The 18,196-nt window shown below is 40.0% G+C and overlaps 3 protein-coding genes across 3 annotated transcripts in view; 1 reads left to right on the forward strand and 2 right to left on the reverse strand.

The window, feature by feature from the left end:
• slc25a36a (solute carrier family 25 member 36a) overlaps nt 1-18,196 on the reverse strand; it is a 44,040-nt gene that overhangs the window by 2,327 nt on the left and 23,517 nt on the right. The window contains exons 2-5 of the mRNA XM_033982490.2: nt 5,198-5,296; nt 3,565-3,729; nt 2,382-2,459; nt 1,774-1,874 (exon numbers count right to left, since the gene is read on the reverse strand). Coding sequence (XP_033838381.1) covers nt 1,774-1,874; nt 2,382-2,459; nt 3,565-3,729; nt 5,198-5,238 — 385 coding nt within the window. The 5' untranslated portion in view covers nt 5,239-5,296. The remainder of the gene's footprint in view (nt 1-1,773; nt 1,875-2,381; nt 2,460-3,564; nt 3,730-5,197; nt 5,297-18,196) is intronic.
• Nucleotides 8,740-12,869, forward strand: marchf2 (membrane-associated ring finger (C3HC4) 2). The gene is made up of 5 exons (XM_033982494.2): nt 8,740-9,051; nt 9,644-9,915; nt 10,576-10,771; nt 10,887-11,096; nt 11,669-12,869. The coding sequence occupies exons 2-5, from the start codon at nt 9,731-9,733 to the stop codon at nt 11,822-11,824; spliced, it is 747 nt and encodes a 248-aa protein (XP_033838385.1). The 5' UTR covers nt 8,740-9,051; nt 9,644-9,730; the 3' UTR covers nt 11,825-12,869.
• On the reverse strand, nt 13,620-18,125 carry LOC117385226 (ras-related protein Rab-11B). The gene is made up of 5 exons (XM_033982496.2): nt 17,905-18,125; nt 16,039-16,234; nt 14,843-15,036; nt 14,675-14,755; nt 13,620-14,257 (listed from the first exon to the last, which is right to left on the reverse strand). Exons 1-5 carry the CDS (start codon nt 17,942-17,944, stop codon nt 14,112-14,114), a joined length of 657 nt encoding a protein of 218 aa, XP_033838387.1. The 5' UTR covers nt 17,945-18,125; the 3' UTR covers nt 13,620-14,111.

Raw genomic sequence — 18,196 nt, forward strand, 5'->3', positions numbered from 1 at the left:
AGAAGGTAGAAAAAGGGAAAAGTAGCATCTATGGCGTGTACTCACGAGGGAGGGGCAAAGCTCCTCCAGCTCCTCCCCGCTGCAGCTAGAAGCCTGCAGATTTGGGGGGCTCAGATGGCGGGGGTCTCCCACCCAATCACGCAGGGGTGAAAGCTTTATAATAAAGCCCTAAAATAGACACAGGCTTTTCTGTACCATAGTCACAACAGCAGTCACATCTAACCCCACCCCCACGCCCCACCCACCCCTGCTGCAAATGTAAACTACACTAAACCTTCATCCAAAAAAACATTATCTATTAAAAATTATGATTTAATCATAGCATTTTATTTAATACAACTAAAACTGTTGCTAACCTAAAGAAGACAAATAGTCCTATTATCAGCCTTAAAATTCTTCTTTCAGTAAATGTATTAGTGAAGTAACTACAAATTTAATAAAGAAGTTAAACGGCAAAACAATTATGCAGAAATGCTAACCTTGTTGTTTTGTGTGATTGACACAAAGCATGTGGATTTGTTAAAGGCAAAGATCTGAGATTAATGAATGCTTGCCAATTTCATTGGACTAGTCCATATTATATTACAACTGAAATGTTATGTTAAACCTCTAATTTGGTTTTCTTAAACAAAGAGTCACTTCAGACAGATTTACCAGATAAAGAGCTTTACCCTGGGATCATATATCAAAGGTTAGTGAGAAATTAAGTGAAGGAAGGCTCTACATATTTAAATAAGTTATATTCAATTAGTTTATACTGATTATTGATAAATATTGACCATATTTTTAACGCTCTTTCTACCTCGATATCCTACACTAGGGTGCAAGATCATGACAAGGTTAGCATTTCTTTACTATTGATATCACAATACGACTAAGAGGAAGGGGTGTGCATAAAAGCACTACAAAAACTAATGAGAGACTAAGACTACAAACAAGCAGCAGACACACTGCTATAAGCAATGGTAGTTATAAATGAAATAATACGCATCTTCCTATAAAAAGAAAATCACCATGGTGTGGCTCATACCAGTGTTAAGAAATGGGGTGCTACCTGACACGTCCGCCCGAGTGCCAGGGGCCGCGGTCGACCACTGGCCGTGCTCTCTCCTCTGTACACACAGAGCAAAGCCCACTCCACACTGTTCAAGTGACAACGTGGATGTTAAACCATTAACAGAGGGCCCCAACAAGGTCGTAAGGTCAATATAATAAAAACAGATGAGAAGGACGAGGTCAAAAACAAAAAGAGGACATAAGGACAAAGGGCTCAGAGCCACTGAAAGCACAACCTAAACTTAAGGACCAGAAGCTTTCGCTGCCCTGAACAAACACCAAGCTGTATTCAGTATTAGTAATACAAAAGTGCAGATTGCCATGTTCCATCTGCTTGACTAGACTGCCTAAATGGCCAAAGGCTATTTCAAATGGCAATGAAGACACCATTAACACAATTCAGAAAATACTCATTACTGTAATAATTATATAAATGCTCAGATTATAGTGTAAAGATGAGTTCTACCATTTAAAAATGACTCTGATCCCGATAGCCTTAAATTGTGCTTTCTTTACCTATACTACTACAAGAATGTGATTTGTTTTACAATTACACCATTTTTTTTTATCAAAAATAAAAATTTAAATAATCAGCATGTACAGAAAATGGTTGAACAAAGCCAAATAAAAATCTGTAAAATGCCCTAAGAGCTGTATTGGCCCAGTTAAAATCAGAAACACAAACACAGGTAAAGGGGAGACTTGAGTGGTCATTACCTGCCATTCCAGCGGACACCATGTGCACCTGGGTAGAGTCGGGCTCGAACACTCCATTCAGCTTGTCCTTAGCCGTGGAATATGCTGCAAAGTAGATGGCCCTGTGGAAAAGACACGACAAATAAGGCTATTCTGAGTCTTCCTGAATTTAGTCAAAGTGTTTCTTCCATACTGTATATTGTGTAAATTTTGCTATTTTTTATCTTGATTAATGTAATGCAATAAATGCATACGCACACCATCTGCACTTCATTGTGTATTGAGAGGAGATGTGACAAGTGAATGTATTCCCCGTGATGTAAAATTGGTCTGTGTGGAAGATTAGGAAAGCTACCACTCGTCTCTCAGATAAAGCTTAACTATTACAATCACATGACAGATTCACATCTGGATAACCTCCACTGCAGTTTCATTGGCTCTGTTAAGACTGTTATGCAACCTGCAAAGCAAGACAGAGAAGCCTCCCTGGTGCTGGAAATGCAAGCAAATCACTTTCAGTTTGTGTATTTGTGATTGTTTTTTTGTGGATTTTGTGTCCAATGTAAATTCCTCCAACTCTACAACTAAAGTGCTCATAGTAGGCAAACAAGCCAACATGCTGCTCATACCTGGAAGGAGCCACACCCACAAGGTTTGGTCCTAATCCTCTGAAGAGAGAACGAGCCCCTTCTCGCTCCAGGATCAACCTGCAGAACGAAAAGTTTAGTATCTCACAATACACAGGTAAAGCAGTGTGGTGTAGCTTATGAGACTCTGCAACACTGAGCATTTTTTCAATTGAGCTCAAGAATCAGCAATAACACTTCATACACAGACTGAGCACCAGTTGGCAGTGGTGCATATGTTAAAGGCAAAGTTGATCATCCAGGCAATGCCTAGACATTCTATACAAAACATGTCTTTGACACTTTATCAAAGGCATGTTTAACCATTTTTTTGTTGGATTAACATAATATCTGGATAACATAACAAAATAACATAATATCAAGATATTTAAATGTGTCAATATAGCCCTAATGGCAAGACCCTCTGGTTAAAACTAATTGTAACCTATACTAACAAACCTTCTCTGTAGGCCTTGTGTCCAATAGGTCTATTTTTATTTTTATACTGTTTGCGTATTGGACGTTTTATTTGGTTACCATCAATAACAATTTATCAAATGAATGAAATTGCCAATAAAAATTGAGGAATGAGATTAATTGACCAATTGTGACTACTCGTTTATATAAAATAATCCTAATCATTGATCTTTACAATCATTATCTGGACTATAGAAACTCTAAAACACATTAAGTTTAAAGACTAGTTGACTACTCTGAAAAACGAATTGCTGACTAGTCGACTACTAAAACAAGCATGAAGTACCGGTAGGCTAAATCTACCAGAAAAACGAACAACTGGTAAGACTGGTAAGGAAATAGACAATAAGAAAGAACAAGTTGGTTTATTTGACCTCCTTGAGTTAGATAGCAGGTCATGCCCCTCTGTTGCCATCTTCCCTCTTCCACAGCTCTGTATCAAATATTTGTGGTGTACTATTTCAGCCACCGGTTGTTTACTTAGACGTAGAGCATGTCTGGTTTATCTAGCCTGTGTCCTATATACACTCTAAGAATGAACTGTGTTGCATTTACATATTCTGTGTGGAGATGAAATACAAGTAAATACATTTTTTATAGTCCAAAATAATTGTGTATTATATTTTCCTTTAAACACAAATAGGTTGGATTTTCCTCAATAATATAATTTAGATCAATGTGCTTTTGCAACAGTTGTTTAAACTCTTACTTGAGACAATGCATGGGCCCAGGAGGGGCCATGCGGGCCACACTGGCTCCATTAACAGTGCTGAGTTGGACTTCAGAGACGTATAGAGTGATAGAGGAGGACTGCAGTCTAGTCTTCACCACCTCCAATGGACAGGTCAGAATAGCGCCCACCGTTCCACCGCATCTATAAAAGTTACATTTTTTTTTGTAAAACAAAACCAGTAAGAATAGAGTGGCTTGCCAAAAGATTTGAGTGATCATATGCATTAAGATAAAGATATAACAGAGAAACGTTTTATAGAACATATACAGATATAGTGCAGAGTACAGATAATGCTTATTTTTTTGATTATTTGATTATTTTTGATTGGCAACAAAACGTCTTTTTCCAGTAAGTGTGTATAGTCCTGAGATGATAATTATTAGAGTATTTAGTTTAGTCTCTCTTCATCCAGTTAGTTGTTGGTGTCCTACTGGTAAGAAATACAAGCAAAGGCAACAAAATAGTAATATGATCCTTGAATTGGCAAACAGGCATTTTTATTTTTTTTTTACTTTAAAGATAACTTTGTAATCCTTCAGTTGTCTCAAATGAAAAGCAGAGTAGTTGGTTTAATAGACAAAATCAATGACAATATCGTCAAGCTGCAGACTCCTTCAGTTTAACACTGGCTATATTTACCTTTCAGAAGAGCGACCCACATACATGAGCAGTGTGACCCTTGCCCTACTTTCCAACTATGTTCAGTGTGCTGCTCTATGTACTACATGTGTCTATTGTACGGCATATGGTTTTTATTTTGTAAAGTAAAGATTTGTCTCAAAATTCCGTGAGTGCAAGATAGTAAAAGAGTGGTTTGATTAGATTAGTTATCTATGTCACTGACACCAATGAGGAAATTTGAACAAGGAAAAGGGACAAAGGGCTTTCAATGTGGGCGAGTGGATGAGATACTCTGTGCTAGCGAGTTTGGGCGTTTATATAAAAGCCGACTTTTTGTAGTGGTGGCATGAAATGTATGATGGGTGAGCCTCATGGACCTATGGTTATCCAAGGCGTATGATAGCTTAGTTACAATGCGTAACATCTCGCTACCTCTAATAAATCTTGCCCCAGAATGTAGGTCTACTAAAACACAAGCCAGACACCACATGAAAATAAACATATTTATAGTCGTTCATATCAGTTGATCGTATATTAGTGGACATTTTTCATAGGGAAGAGTATATTTTAGCCTAACAGTGTTTTGTGAGTATCTGTGAGCTGCAGCATCGAGTCTCGACACTGCAGCGGGAAAGACACGACCGTCTCCAGGTAACGGGAACGTTAGCTCCAGAAGAGTATTACTGTTAGCTAAAGATGAGTATTACTGTTAGCTAAAGATGAGTATTACTGTTAGCTAAAGATGAGTATTACTGTTAGCTAAAGATGAGTATTACTGTTAGCTAAAGATGAGTATTGCTGTTAGCTAAAGATGAGTATTAATGTTAGCTAAAGATGAGTATTACTGTTAGCTAAAGAAACATCAAGAGTATTAGTGTTACCTAAAGACCCCTCAAGAGTAGCAGTGCGGGACAGTTTTAATTTTGTGATTCAAAAATGAGACCTCGAGTCAAGCTCAAGCTTCCACTCGTTTAACAGATCGACTTACCCTCCAGCAAATAAATGAACCAGCGTGTCCTTTTGGCTCATTATAGATCATGCTTCGCCGCCAGGCAGAGCACTGCACGGATGCAAAAGCGAGGCTTCTGGGATTCTCTAATTTCTTTCTGCTTTTGGCTTTGAGAGAATAAGATGCGCGGTGCGGGGTTAAGTTCGGCGGAGTAGCAGTCGTGGGCGATGATGCTTCAGCCTCGGCCCTCAGCCTGCGACCTCCAGACAGCGCTACAGAGAGAGGTGCTGGGAAAGAGGGCAGGACCAATCGGCTACTCGCTCGATGAGGAACAAACCTCTGCTCACACTCGGACTCACGGTTTTATTGAGCATCTACGACACTGACTTGATTTGCCCCCCTGCTTTCCTGTCCGCAGCGAAACAGACGACGGGACAGAGAATCTACTGTAAAGCTACAGGCTGCACAGAGGAGCTGCTATTGGCTGCAGCCTCCGTGACGTCACGAGCTCCCTCCCTGATCATGCAGGGTGCACATGCACATCAATGAAACGATCTGCAGGTTATTGTTAGTGTTTGACTCATGGTTTGACTGCATGGCCGCTCTCCTTTAGTCACTATTGCAAACCTATTAACAACAAGGACACCATAAAAATGTAATTTTCAACAGATAGATACACAGGGCGTACAGTCTATGTATACACAGGCTAGTTTATTATTGGGCAAGTTACATTTTATAGGGGATAAACGTTGAGTTGTTTTGAAAATCATGGAATCATCTGTCTTTTTAGAGGTTGAGTCTCTTGGGTTAGAAAGAAAGGCCACAGCTACATCAGAATGGAACATCTTTAAAGGTGCACTACTAGCCCATGTAACTTGGGGCAACTGGGAGAAATGAGCCTTTGTCTATGATCCAGGTGTTTACATTCATATTATATCATGTCTGTACATTAGCATGCACTGTCCCAATCAAATAAACAAAATAACAAAATAAAACTAACTGTTCTTCCAACTTCTGTTGGAGGGTCCACCAAGATTCACCTTCTTATCTCCATGGCATTGAACTTAGCTATGTTAGTGGAGATAAGCACGTGATGTCACTAGGCCAAGATAGAGGTAGATCTGTGGAGGGGCAGCCCTGTTCAGTATAATGCTTGTCTTTCAAGATTTTTTTGAACATGGTGGTCTACTCTATTTTATTTAGACCCACTTTTCAGAGTAAACACCCCAGTCTCAGCCTTCAGTCTTATATGAGAATGGCCAGACTTGCCTTGACATGAACAGTCACAGTGAACTCTACTGAACCCTTTTGGCCTATATATTAAACAAACACCGCAAGTTGGAAATGGCACGGCTCCTCCAGAAATAGGGCAAACCATAAAGATAAAATTTTAAAAGACATAGCCTAGCTCTAGGTTTATCCAGGCAGGGAACTGTTAAATTGAATAAAGACACTGAATGAATCCATGCTGTTTTGTAAGTGGAAGCAGCCAACTGTGTAGTATGAGTTGAGTTAGAGGTCATGCGGGTGACTTGAGCATGCAGCATAATGTTCCCAGTTACAAGCCAGTCTTGTGACAGAGAGCACAGGTTTAATTGTAGTCTATTAGCAGATAAGTAGACTGCTCTTAATTGGCAAAAATACTTTTTTCAACTTTCTCATGATTGAATTGCAGAATTATTACATTTTTTTTAAAGTTTACTTAACTGTGGTTTGTTATATCTGTCTGTTATTAACTCACAGCCTCCCATAGGCTGAACAATAGAAGAAGAGGGTCTGTTATGTTGGTGACAGGTACATTGATTGTGATGCTTTAATCAAGGAATCTATTGATGCAGCAACTGTGAAAAAACTGCAATAAAAGCTGTTCTTCTAACCAAGTCTCATAGGATTCAGAAAGTGAGAAAATGTGATTACTTTGAAGTTTAATGGTCCTATATTATGCAAAATTTATTCTTGTGAGCTTTAAGCCATGTAATAATGTTACCTCATCAAAAACATATGTGTTTTGTTTCATTCACACATGTATGAATGGATGATCCTTCTGACTGTGAACATCCCCAAAGCTCAAAATGCTCTGTTGTGGTAGTTTGTCGTGTAGTGATAGTTTTCAAGTTAACAGCTACCTTTTACCTTTAGTTCAGTAGAGATCAGAAGTGCCAAAGCTGAAATAATCCAGACGATTCCAGTGAATGTGAATGGAGTTTAAAAACACAGTACAACACTTTCTGTACTTCCACATGACATCACAAGGTGGAACAGGGTGTTTTCCATTTGAGAGAAGAACTCAGCCTAAATATGTAGGGTTTGTGTGTTAAACATGTTTGAATGAAACAAAACAAATCTCCAGGTATGTTTGTGATGAGGAACAACATTATAACATAGATCAGTCAATAGCACAATATATGCCTTTTAAAGAATCACATGGTACAGGAGTAGTCAAATATAGTACAGTTTAGAAGAAGAAAGGAGTTGAATGTTTCTGATTAGATAAACCATATAGTAAATATATGAAATAGGTGACTCTTTATTATTTTCCATAGACCAATTAAATTGTCTGCCTTATTCTGGGATTAAAAATCTGGATGAATAGCAAAACAATCATTTTCAAGCCAATCCAATCCTAATGATCAAATGGATGGATGAAAATACTTGTAGACTTCCAATAGGCCTATGTCTTTTAAACTATAGCCTACAATAAGTGTGTGTCAAATGCACGTGTTAAAGTCCAGATCAGTTTGACTCTTGAAGAACTTTGGACGGCCTGTATGCATCTAGACTAAACACACATGACTAAGGTGTGTTGATTCCTTGGGTTCAGACCACTCGCTTAGTGAGTGGACTCTTATCAATGTTTGGGTTCAAAGGGAGCAAAAGGACAGGACAGAGTTGACAGAATGGGACTAAAATAGAAATTGTTTGACTAATGGTCAAAAATCAATGTTTATATAAGCTGTATTTAGCATACAAAGAGGTTGAATTATCACTGAATTTTATAAACACAAGAAATTATATAGGCTAAGGCTATATTAGGAGGGTCACAGGGAGAGGATTATAGCACTTGTCTTGTTTACATAATTTAAAATTTTTATTTAATGATTTTTTCAATTTATTTTTGTTGTTCTTTTTTTTTTCTTTCAAAAAATGATTTTGTTTAATTTTTTTTTTTTTTTTTTTTTTTTTTTTTTTTTACAAAATGGAGACTTCATCAATCAATGACTTTAAATGTATCTCCTCTCACCGTCCAACACAGAACATCTACTCCCCCCTTGTGGTAAAAATTAAAATGCCACAGAAAAACGTCCAAATATTACACCGCAGCAGTGTAGTGACATTCTGTCCTGTTCTGGCACATATATCTCTCTCATCCACACTTATGGCTGAACCAAGTCATGTTTTGGAACTAGGCCTATGGCCAAGTCAGTCCAGATAGTTGTTTGTGGTGACATCCACACATATAGCCTTCTGAAATTCATAATTCTCTCTATACTATAAATCTGAGCTGCTGTAAACGCAGATGGAGCTTTTGTGAAGCCCGTGTGGCCTGTCTGCTTACAGTACGACAGCGTGTCACGTGACCAGGGCACACAGCTGAGATGCTGCTGAGGTAGGTTGGCCCTTGCTAGCCACTTAGCCTCGTTAGCTGTCTGTGGTAATCCTGCAGGACTGTCCGTCCCTTTCGCTTTTCTAAACAACAGCAGCTGCAGGAGAAGCCCGGAGGTCATGGGGAGGACACAGTACGAGTGGCGCTCTCCAGTGAACAGTCATGTGGATGGTTTTGGGCTAGATGTTGACGTCCTTTTCTTTGCTCGGGCTGTGTAGGTAGTGAGGCAGGCAGCGTCTGGATAACACAGGCCAAGGCCAAGGCCGAGCCAGAAAAAGAGAGGCCGTGGGTGAGTGGATTCAGGCTTTCGCCTGTTTGTCAATATGTGTATTTATGCCAGCCCGTGTGCGGCAGCTATACCTTTGGACAATAGTTAATATTGGAGTAGACACTTTTGAATTACAGTTAAAGGACTAACGTTCCGTGGCCTTTCTCCGGGTCTGCTTTGACGGTGTCCAGTGGAATACACATCGCATCGGTTGTTGCATTTACAACCAGTCGTGTGCTATAACTGATACCTCAGCTCTCTGTACTACAACCACAACAATGCAAGTGTGTTGCTGTTTATAAATGCTTAAAGTTAACCTAACGATAGTTTGATTTTGTGTTTTTTTTCGATGAGACTAGTGCTTATTTGGTCGTTAAGGGAACCGTTTAACATCCTGTTACATACATTTTACCGTGGTCATTTATTACTTACAGTTTCCTAGTATTGTGAGAGTAAACTATACGATAGTATATTTCGCCTTCATATAACCTATTGTGTGAAAACAATATCCGGTTTAATGTGATTCAAACCCATGTTCTGTTTAGTGTGTAAATCACTAACTGTTATAACAACCCAAATTGTGACCATGTTGATGTGCTTTGATGTCCTATAGGCAGAGGAGGTGTGAAGTATTCTCAAGCATCAACTTTCCTCTGGAGTGGTCCACAATCGCCTGTTCCTTGTCTCTGTGAACAGAGCCATGTCCTCCTCAGGCTGCTGTCACCTGCCTGGATCCCTGTGCGATTACTCTGGCAGTGCTGAATCAGAGACCTCCAAAGAGTCAGAGGAGTCCGACTCAACTACACAGGCCCAGTATGTTGCCAAAGTTACAGCTAAAGATGGACGCCCACTCTCCACTGTTGTCAAGGCTGTCAGTTTGCAAAGGTAGGTTCTGTAAGACTCCAAAGTTTATTTACACACACCAAATATTAAGGTTAAGGTACAGTACACTTTAATGTCATATGTATTGGTTGGTAAATATAGCTGTTGTATTGTTGTAAGTATTAGTGTAGATTCTTAAGATCAAGATTGTGACGTGAGATCTGGAGAAGGACTGGCCTGCACATTCTTAGTCTTTCTGCCAAGGAATTATGATGAAGTATATTTTTTAATTCCTTTAGAAAGAGTAAGATAATTTGGTCACATCTTATATAACTTTTTTCAAGTCACTTTACATTGTTGTGCACTACTCATTCATGCCGTAGTACCTGTGGTAGATTGACAGAAGCAGGGCTGCCAATTTTTGCCCTAGACATCTGACCGCAACCAGCCAATCACTTACTCACACATCACATTCATACTAGGGTAGATGGGTGAAGTGCCTTGACTATGAACACAAAAGCAGTATGCACTAGGCCACAACTAGTATTCCTAGCAGTTTCCAATCTAAGCACCAACCAAGCCCAACTCTGCTTAGATTCCAAGATCATATAAGATTGGGCATTCTTAGGGTGGCATGGAAACTATGCTTGCATAAAACTTGTAGATAATGTTACAAATGGGGGCATATTTATTTTTCACTCTACACCTTTTGTAATCCTCCAGTGATGTGGGCATGTGCCGGATCTGTCACGAGGGGGCTGGAGGGGAGACGTTGTTGTCTCCCTGTGACTGCACCGGGACTCTGGGTAAAGTGCACAAGAGCTGCCTGGAGAAGTGGCTGTCGTCCTCCAACACCAGCTACTGTGAACTCTGCCACACTGAGTTCACCATTGAGCGGCGACCACAGCCTCTCACACAGGTAAACAAAATATTATTGTATTGAATGTTGTACTGTTTACTAAATACAGAATGTAATAATGAAGACAGTATAAATATGTATGAATATATAAATAAAGCTCATTTGTCTTGTTCAGTGGCTGAAGGACCCAGGTCCCCGCAGTGAAAAGCGTACTCTGCTCTGTGACATGGCATGTTTCTTGCTCATCACACCGCTCGCTGCCATCTCGGGCTGGCTGTGTCTGAGAGGAGCTCAGGACCACCTCCAGCTCAAGAGCAGACTGGAGGCTGTGGGTCTCATCGCACTCACCATCGCTCTCTTCACCATTTATATCCTCTGGACACTGGTAATTTAAAAGCATTCTATCGTCAACATAGAAAAACTCTTCCTCTCTACCAGTTAGTGCAGCGATTGAATTATAAATATCCTTGTCATCTGTACTGTTCCATAGTGTTTTGCCTCTTCTCCAGTTCATACCAATAACAACCTTCCAACCATGGATTTACCTGAACTTTTACTGAAATGGGAACCTTTGCCTTTCCTTTTGTCATTCTCACCACTTTCATTCTGACCATGAATATTTATAATAGAGGCATGTTTGTCTTTGCCAAATGTTTCATGTGCCATTAATGGAAGTTATTCAGTTTTAGTACCTGGATAATAACCTTAAACAATCATTCTGACGTAGTTCATTCTAACCCTTCTGGCTGACAATGATACAATGATCCAGATAGCTCTTTTCATTCTGAATTGTAACAATAACATGGGATAAACTGCAGCGAGTGTGTATGTCAGGTAGGGCTAGGCCATAGGCAGTAGTTAATATAGAACAGACTGGACACTTCACAGTGACAAATATTGTGTTTCCTGCTTGTCTTATTCTCTTGTCACCTCGTTTCTGTTTCTTCTCACTCTCAGGTGTCCTTTCGGTATCACTGTCAGTTGTACTCGGAGTGGAGGAGGACCAATCAGAAGGTGCGTCTGCTCATGCCTGACATGAAAGGAGGCCACACCACCCAGCGCTCCATGCCGACCAAGTCGACCAAGAAAATGACTGACGAGACCATCGTATGAGTGCGGAGCTAAAGACGCCCACTGAAGCACTCTCTAAAACTTATGAATAAACTTTTGCACTTCACCTGGACCATTTGGAGAGGGACAGACCTTTCTTTTTCTTTTATGGAAGCACTTGATGTATGATAAAACAGTATTGGGAGACCACTGAAGTGTCTTGGAAAGAACTCATTGCAGAGTCAAAGTTTGATGACACTCAACGGACAGCTAGAGCTGCCATTTGAGCTGCTCCATGTGCATTGACTTACCAGCCTGACATCATGTCCAACACAAACCTATGAGATACTAAGACACAAGCTAATGTAGCAGGTTATTACTGATGCAGCATGCTACTACAATATAATATGAAACATTACTCACTACCTATAACCCCATGCCCTGCACAATGTATTTAGCTGGTGTTAAATGGGCATTCAGTAACCCAGTGGATGGTATTAATAACATTACTGGCACTGTTCTGGTGTTTGAAAACCTGGTTATCTGAATCCTTTAAATTTTATGGTTAAAGGCTTGTTATTATGAAAACCTCATAGTAGTTGAAACATTTCGCACATGGGGTTAGATTGTAGCATAAGGTTTAAAACTGTCCGTTAAACGGGCAGGCCATGGTGCATAAAGAAATAGTGTTGAAGGTCCGGACATTTCTTTACAGTTAAACTGGGGGCAGTTTCTATGACAATTGTAAAAGCGCATTACAACAACCCTGCTCCACTTGTAAATGCACCATTCATTCTTTGAGCTGCCTAGCTATGACTAGTAGTGTTACATCCTGTCATGGGAGATGAGATTTAAAATAAGGGAAAAAACAGTGTTCAGAGGAGAAGATGACAAGTTTTGTCCTACATAAAACTGATCAGTACCAGAGTAGGCTGGTACTCGAGGTGCAAGTGTAAAATGTGCCAAAGCTTGGCAATCTTCACTGATTTGAGATGTCAATCAATGTATGCAGCACACACTAAACAAAGTAATTTGTGTTGTTGTAGTCTTCCTGCTGCATCCCTTGGAAAGTTGGGTTATTGTGCAATAAACATGAGGGACTTCTGGATTCACACTGAGTGGTTATGTTTACACTGCCTGTTAATTAAGAGATATGGACCATAGATCCCATTTCCTGTCTGTCCCTGTTTTTTAAGATTGACTTGGACAGGACAGCTGTAGCATAAAATGGGGAAAGACAGGGTAGAGACATTCTGCAAATGGTCGTGGACTGCAATGGTAACACACCAATGTGCAATGCCTTAAACCACTACACCACCAGTGAGCACCCAGACCTGTAATCATAGCCCAGAGTTACCCTATTCCTGTTGGGCTGATTCAATGACTGTTTACATGCACACCAAATCTTTAAGACCTTTCACATTATTTAAATTACCTGCAAACCACAAAAACTAATCTGAGTAATCAGAGGGACCATGGTCATTAAAAAGTCTGATAATATAAATTTAAGGCTTAATACTATTAAAGTATTAACACAGGAGTAGAAGTAGAATGTGTATGTAACTGCAGCCACTGTTGCCACTTGGCCTTTGAGAAAACAGGTTTCGGGGTACAGTAATTAATAAGTAGGTGTTTATCCAGAACTTTTCTTTCAGGAGCAGACCATGGTTAAACTTTGGGTTTGAGAAAAAAAAAAAAAAAAGCTCTGGACCTTGGTTCACAGAGTTACCGTGGTGACTGACTCAGAATTTGGGTTAACTCTGTTAAACCAAAAACTGAGTTTAGGTTGAACCTGCTTCTTGAAATAGGGACAAAGTGATACCCCGGGCTATTTGTGGTTTTAAAGAACACAACATCACAGTATTGTAAAATTTATTTCCATGGCATTAATATAATGTATGTGAGCAGACAAGCTATCAAAACAAAAAATATACTTTACACAAAAAGAAAGCATCAGCAGCATCAAAACCACTTTTGAGATGATGACTTGACAAGGATGAGGAAGCCCAAAACAGGACTGCTGGTATGAAGAGAAACAAGCGGGGTTACCCTGAGGCCTGAAGCAGAGAAAAGGCCTCAGCCGTCTGCTCCACAATCAAAAGTAACGTGTAGCTTTTGAACAATACCATCAGTCCTGACTTTGCACTACAGTGTTGCAAACCTGGGTCATATTATGATTTGAAATCATTTCATAGAGCTCAGAGGACTGAACATTTGTGACTGAAAGGAACTGATCTTGCTTATTAAAAAGTGCAGACTAACACAATATTGCACTCCAAGCAGATGGAAGCAGACCAGCACACTAGATTTCAACTAATAATCGACCCAGGTGACGGTGACACGTGCAGGGTTACAGGTTCTGACAGCACTGCAGCTTGCTCCCCCTTTGGCCGTCTGTGGTCGGTGGCACACTGATGTCTACCACATTATTCCCTGGAGACTCATCATGGGCGGACCGCTCTGCAATCTGTTTCTGCGATACAATCCGATATATTTCTGGAACAAGGAAAAAACTGGTTTTAGCATGTGTATTATTACAGTTATGCAATGTCCTCAGAAATGAATTTAAATTTCTTTGAAAAGAAACTGCTTATAATAGCCATTTGTTTTACAGGTGAGTCTAAACAAAATACACTTCCTCTTCAGAGAGGAAGTTTCTCAAGTTCAGTTTTACTAACGTCCTATGCTTTAACATGAGTTGTCCTTCAGCTATCAAACAATGGTAAACAAATATTGATTAGATAATACACCCTGTGGAACATTGGGTAACATAATGGCTTTAAACCCCATATAATGCAGTTAAAGGAACAAATTGTTCTTTTTATGTTGTATTTATTATGAAGGACTTTTATTTGTAGGTTTAATATATGCATTTAATTTACACATTGGCCTGGCCCCATAGAAAAAACCCACCTGTAAGGATATTTTTGAAGGCCTCTTCGACATTTGTTGAGTCCAAAGCTGAAGTTTCAATGAATGACAGATTGTTCTTTTCTGTGAATACAACAGGACAGTTTGAACAGCCTGGCTGAGTCTGATCTCAGGTGGTCACACAGAATAAGTCTATATGAGAGAGATCACCTGCGAAGGCTCGGGCCTCGTCTGTGGGCACAGCTCTGAGGTGGCGCAGGTCGCTCTTGTTTCCCACCAACATGATCACTATGTTGTTGTCCGCGTGGTCCCTCAGCTCTTTTAGCCAACGCTCCACATTCTCATAAGTTAAGTGTTTGGCAATGTCATACACTAAGAGTGCTCCCACAGCCCCTCTGTAGTATCTGAGGAGACAAAAAGCCAAGGCAGTGTTTATAGAGTGATAATAACCAAAGCCTCCTACTACAGTCTCTTAGAGACAAAGACAAAAAGACAAACAAACAAAAAGATTTGACAAAAGAAGCGACCACAGGAAGTGTTCCTCCAATTAAGACAAACATTAAGCTTATTGTCATTAGTAAATTACAGTTCATTATCAGGTAATATAAAATCCATGCAAAATTTGTTCTCTGCATCTGAAACATCCTTCAATGCCACTGGGGTAACCTTTCCAGAACCAAGCTTTTGTCAGGAATGCCCCAAACAATCGGGCTGCTTAATTACGTATATAATAATCAGAATTATTTGAAACAATTATTATTTTGTACTGTAAAAAGAGTATCTCTTCGGGAGGAAGAGTTATCTTTTGTGATTGGGGTTTTAAAGGAATTTGAAATGGCTTTGCTCCAGACAGACGTTTTACACCATTTTTGTAATTGATTGGAGCAATCCCTACACCCACGTGTTGTTGAATTACTAAATAAATTCTTATAAACTATGATTAGTCGACTAAAAATGGGGTGTGACAAAAGCTCTCAAACCCCAAACTGCACTCACAAGACTGCTCCTCCCCGGGATTTCATGCAAAAACTACTATTTATGTAAGATAAATACTAGGAAACAATGTATTTATATAAAGAGAGATTAAATGTGTGAGTCATGACTTTATTCTGCCTTTTTACGTATAAATACCAAAAAATACCAACTCTTCAGCATCTTGCTTACTTCACTTCTCCTTTCTGCTGTTGTCTCATATAAATAAATCCTTATAATCAAAATAAAATGATTTGCTGACTAATACATATTTTGATCGGCTATGACACCGTCAACTGATTAATCGACTAAATGTCTAAAGGCCTAACCCCAACCCAACCCTAACCCTACAGCCTTACATTGAATTTGCCACAGAAGCACCAATCACACCCTAAATACAGTTAGTTCACTGACTGTACCAAACGTGGACTCACGCTGAGGTGATGGCTCTGTAGCGCTCCTGTCCCGCTGTATCCCAGATCTGAGCCTTTATTGTCTTTCCGTCGACCTGGATGCTGCGCGTGGCAAACTCCACCCCAATGGTGCTCTTACTCTCTAGGTTAAACTCATTCCTTGTGAATCGTGACAGAAGGTTACTCTTGCCCACACCCGAGTCTCCGATCAACACGACTGTGACAACAAGGGAAGAAAAAGGGAAAACATGGCATTGGTACAAATACATAAGGAGATGATGGAAACTACGGCCTAATATTAAATAACTATACAGTAGATATACAATTATTTAATATTTTAAAGGTACACTATGTAACTTATGGTGGAGGCCCTAACACCTGGCCATGGAGATGTTATTGCTTTGTCTGGAATGTTCCACTATGGCTTAAAATCTATTCTTATGGAGACAAGCAAGTGGCTCCCCCAGATCAACTAACAGGTCAGATCTGTGGACAGACTACCCTCTTAAAGTTAGAATTATTTTTTTGGTATATATGATAAGCAAATCAGAAATGTTGAATATTACCTACATTCTGAAAAATAACCAGATGACTTGTTGGACTTTGCTCAGGAGTCAGTGTTTTTATGGACCACATCAATATAAACCGGAGAACGCAATTATCTACTGTCACATGTCAGATCATAACTTACAGTATAGTTCTTAAAACATATAAACAATATACGTATGTGAGAAAAAATGTGTTTCAGGGACCATAGGAATCTGAACTATATTAATGCATAGTTACAGCATTTATATTGAAAATGAGAACGCTAAAATTAATCTGAGAGAAACAGTGTGCAATTGTGTGAAAACTATCCACCACAGAGGAAGCAGGCACATCGCTGTAATAATCTGAAACGCCAAAGTACCATGAGTAATATCCCATAGAAATGATTGCAACACCATAGTGAAATGAGATTAGTTTGTCTGCTTGTTTGTGTGTGGTGTCCATCCTGAAGTGTCTGTTGTTCACAACACAGCGGAGGTGGAGCACCGTTGTTTGCTCTACTAAGGAAATTGAGCCCAACTTTGTCCCTGTCCAACACAGTGCTCCCCTCAGGCTGCAGGAAGCTGATAACAGCCTCATCAAAACCTGAATCGACAGTTTCACAGCGCCTTGCCCTTCCTGTTCAAGCTTGGGTTTGGGTGATGGATCGGGTATAACCCAGGAGAGGAGAATCAAATTGGGGGGTGTATCATGCTCGGTGTGGGGGCTCCTCGGCTCCAGCAGATGCCCTATTCATACCACAGAGGAGACTTTGTTACATCAAAATGGCCTTTTAGCTTGTGCAGGCCCAGGATGTTAATGTGCCACAGGATTACGATCAAAGGGAGCCATTCTAGATCCAAACATAAATATAGGCCAATTATACTCTATATATTAGGTAAACCCACAGGGGCACACCACAAGTTAAATTCACTAGGACTTTTTGCTGCATAACAAGCATCTTCCCTGAGCATCTTCATAGGAGGATGTCTGTGGATCAATACTAGGTACAGGCGCATACAGGCCTGGGATAAGGTGAAATGGGTCACAAATGAAAAACCATCCCATAAATAACACTAGCTTTACTGTAGCCAATTACTGCACTGTGACTTGATAAAAGTTTAATACAAAGGCAGTGCATGGATTGGGTGTTGCATCGTATAAATATAGCTTGAGGCGATGTGATGTTACAATGAGAGTATTGTGTTGTAATAGACCAACTGCCTGTCAGTGGTGATAAAAACAACAGAATTGTCATTTTAAATGTTCATATGAAGCTAACGAGAGCCACAAAATCTGATACAGGCTTTTATCATGATAGCTTTGTCGCTGTCGAGTGGGAATGCAGTCATCTTTTACCTTTGAACAAGAAATCGTATTCATCGTCTCGGTTCCCCATTCTACACGAGGCTGCTACGCTGGTCCCCGGAAAAGGCTGCGTTGAAACGAGCGTGAGATGGTGTTTGCTGTAAGATATAATAAAGATAGATAAAGATTTGGAATGAGAGTGTGCGCCAGAGTCGGCTGCTGTCAGGGCGAACTGGCCGCAGAAAAGGAGCTGAAGTCTGCAGAGGGAGGGGAGGAGTCCCTGTAGTGCGCATAGTTTTCGCCAGAGGGCGCGCTGTACTGGCATACCAGCAGTGTGTACGTT

The sequence above is a fragment of the Periophthalmus magnuspinnatus genome, chromosome 17 (genome assembly GCF_009829125.3).
Source record: "Periophthalmus magnuspinnatus isolate fPerMag1 chromosome 17, fPerMag1.2.pri, whole genome shotgun sequence".
Classification (NCBI taxonomy): Eukaryota; Metazoa; Chordata; class Actinopteri; order Gobiiformes; family Gobiidae; genus Periophthalmus; species Periophthalmus magnuspinnatus.

What these genes read in the sequence shown, in the direction of transcription:
- marchf2 (XM_033982494.2), top strand. Translation starts at nt 9,731, where the DNA reads ATGTCCTCCTCAGGCTGCTGTCACCTGCCTGGATCCCTGTGCGATTAC. An exon ending in AAGGCTGTCAGTTTGCAAAG is followed by an intron (nt 9,916 to 10,575) that starts GTAGGTTCTGTA and finishes GTAATCCTCCAG; the next exon opens with TGATGTGGGCATGTGCCGGA. An exon ending in TTTATATCCTCTGGACACTG is followed by an intron (nt 11,097 to 11,668) that starts GTAATTTAAAAG and finishes TCTCACTCTCAG; the next exon opens with GTGTCCTTTCGGTATCACTG.
- LOC117385226 (XM_033982496.2), bottom strand. Translation starts at nt 17,944, where the DNA reads ATGGGGAACCGAGACGATGAATACGATTTCTTGTTCAAAG. An exon ending in TACAGAGCCATCACCTCAGC is followed by an intron (nt 15,037 to 16,038) that starts GTGAGTCCACGT and finishes TTGTCTCCTCAG; the next exon opens with ATACTACAGAGGGGCTGTGG. An exon ending in CGAGGCCCGAGCCTTCGCAG is followed by an intron (nt 14,756 to 14,842) that starts GTGATCTCTCTC and finishes TTGTATTCACAG; the next exon opens with AAAAGAACAATCTGTCATTC.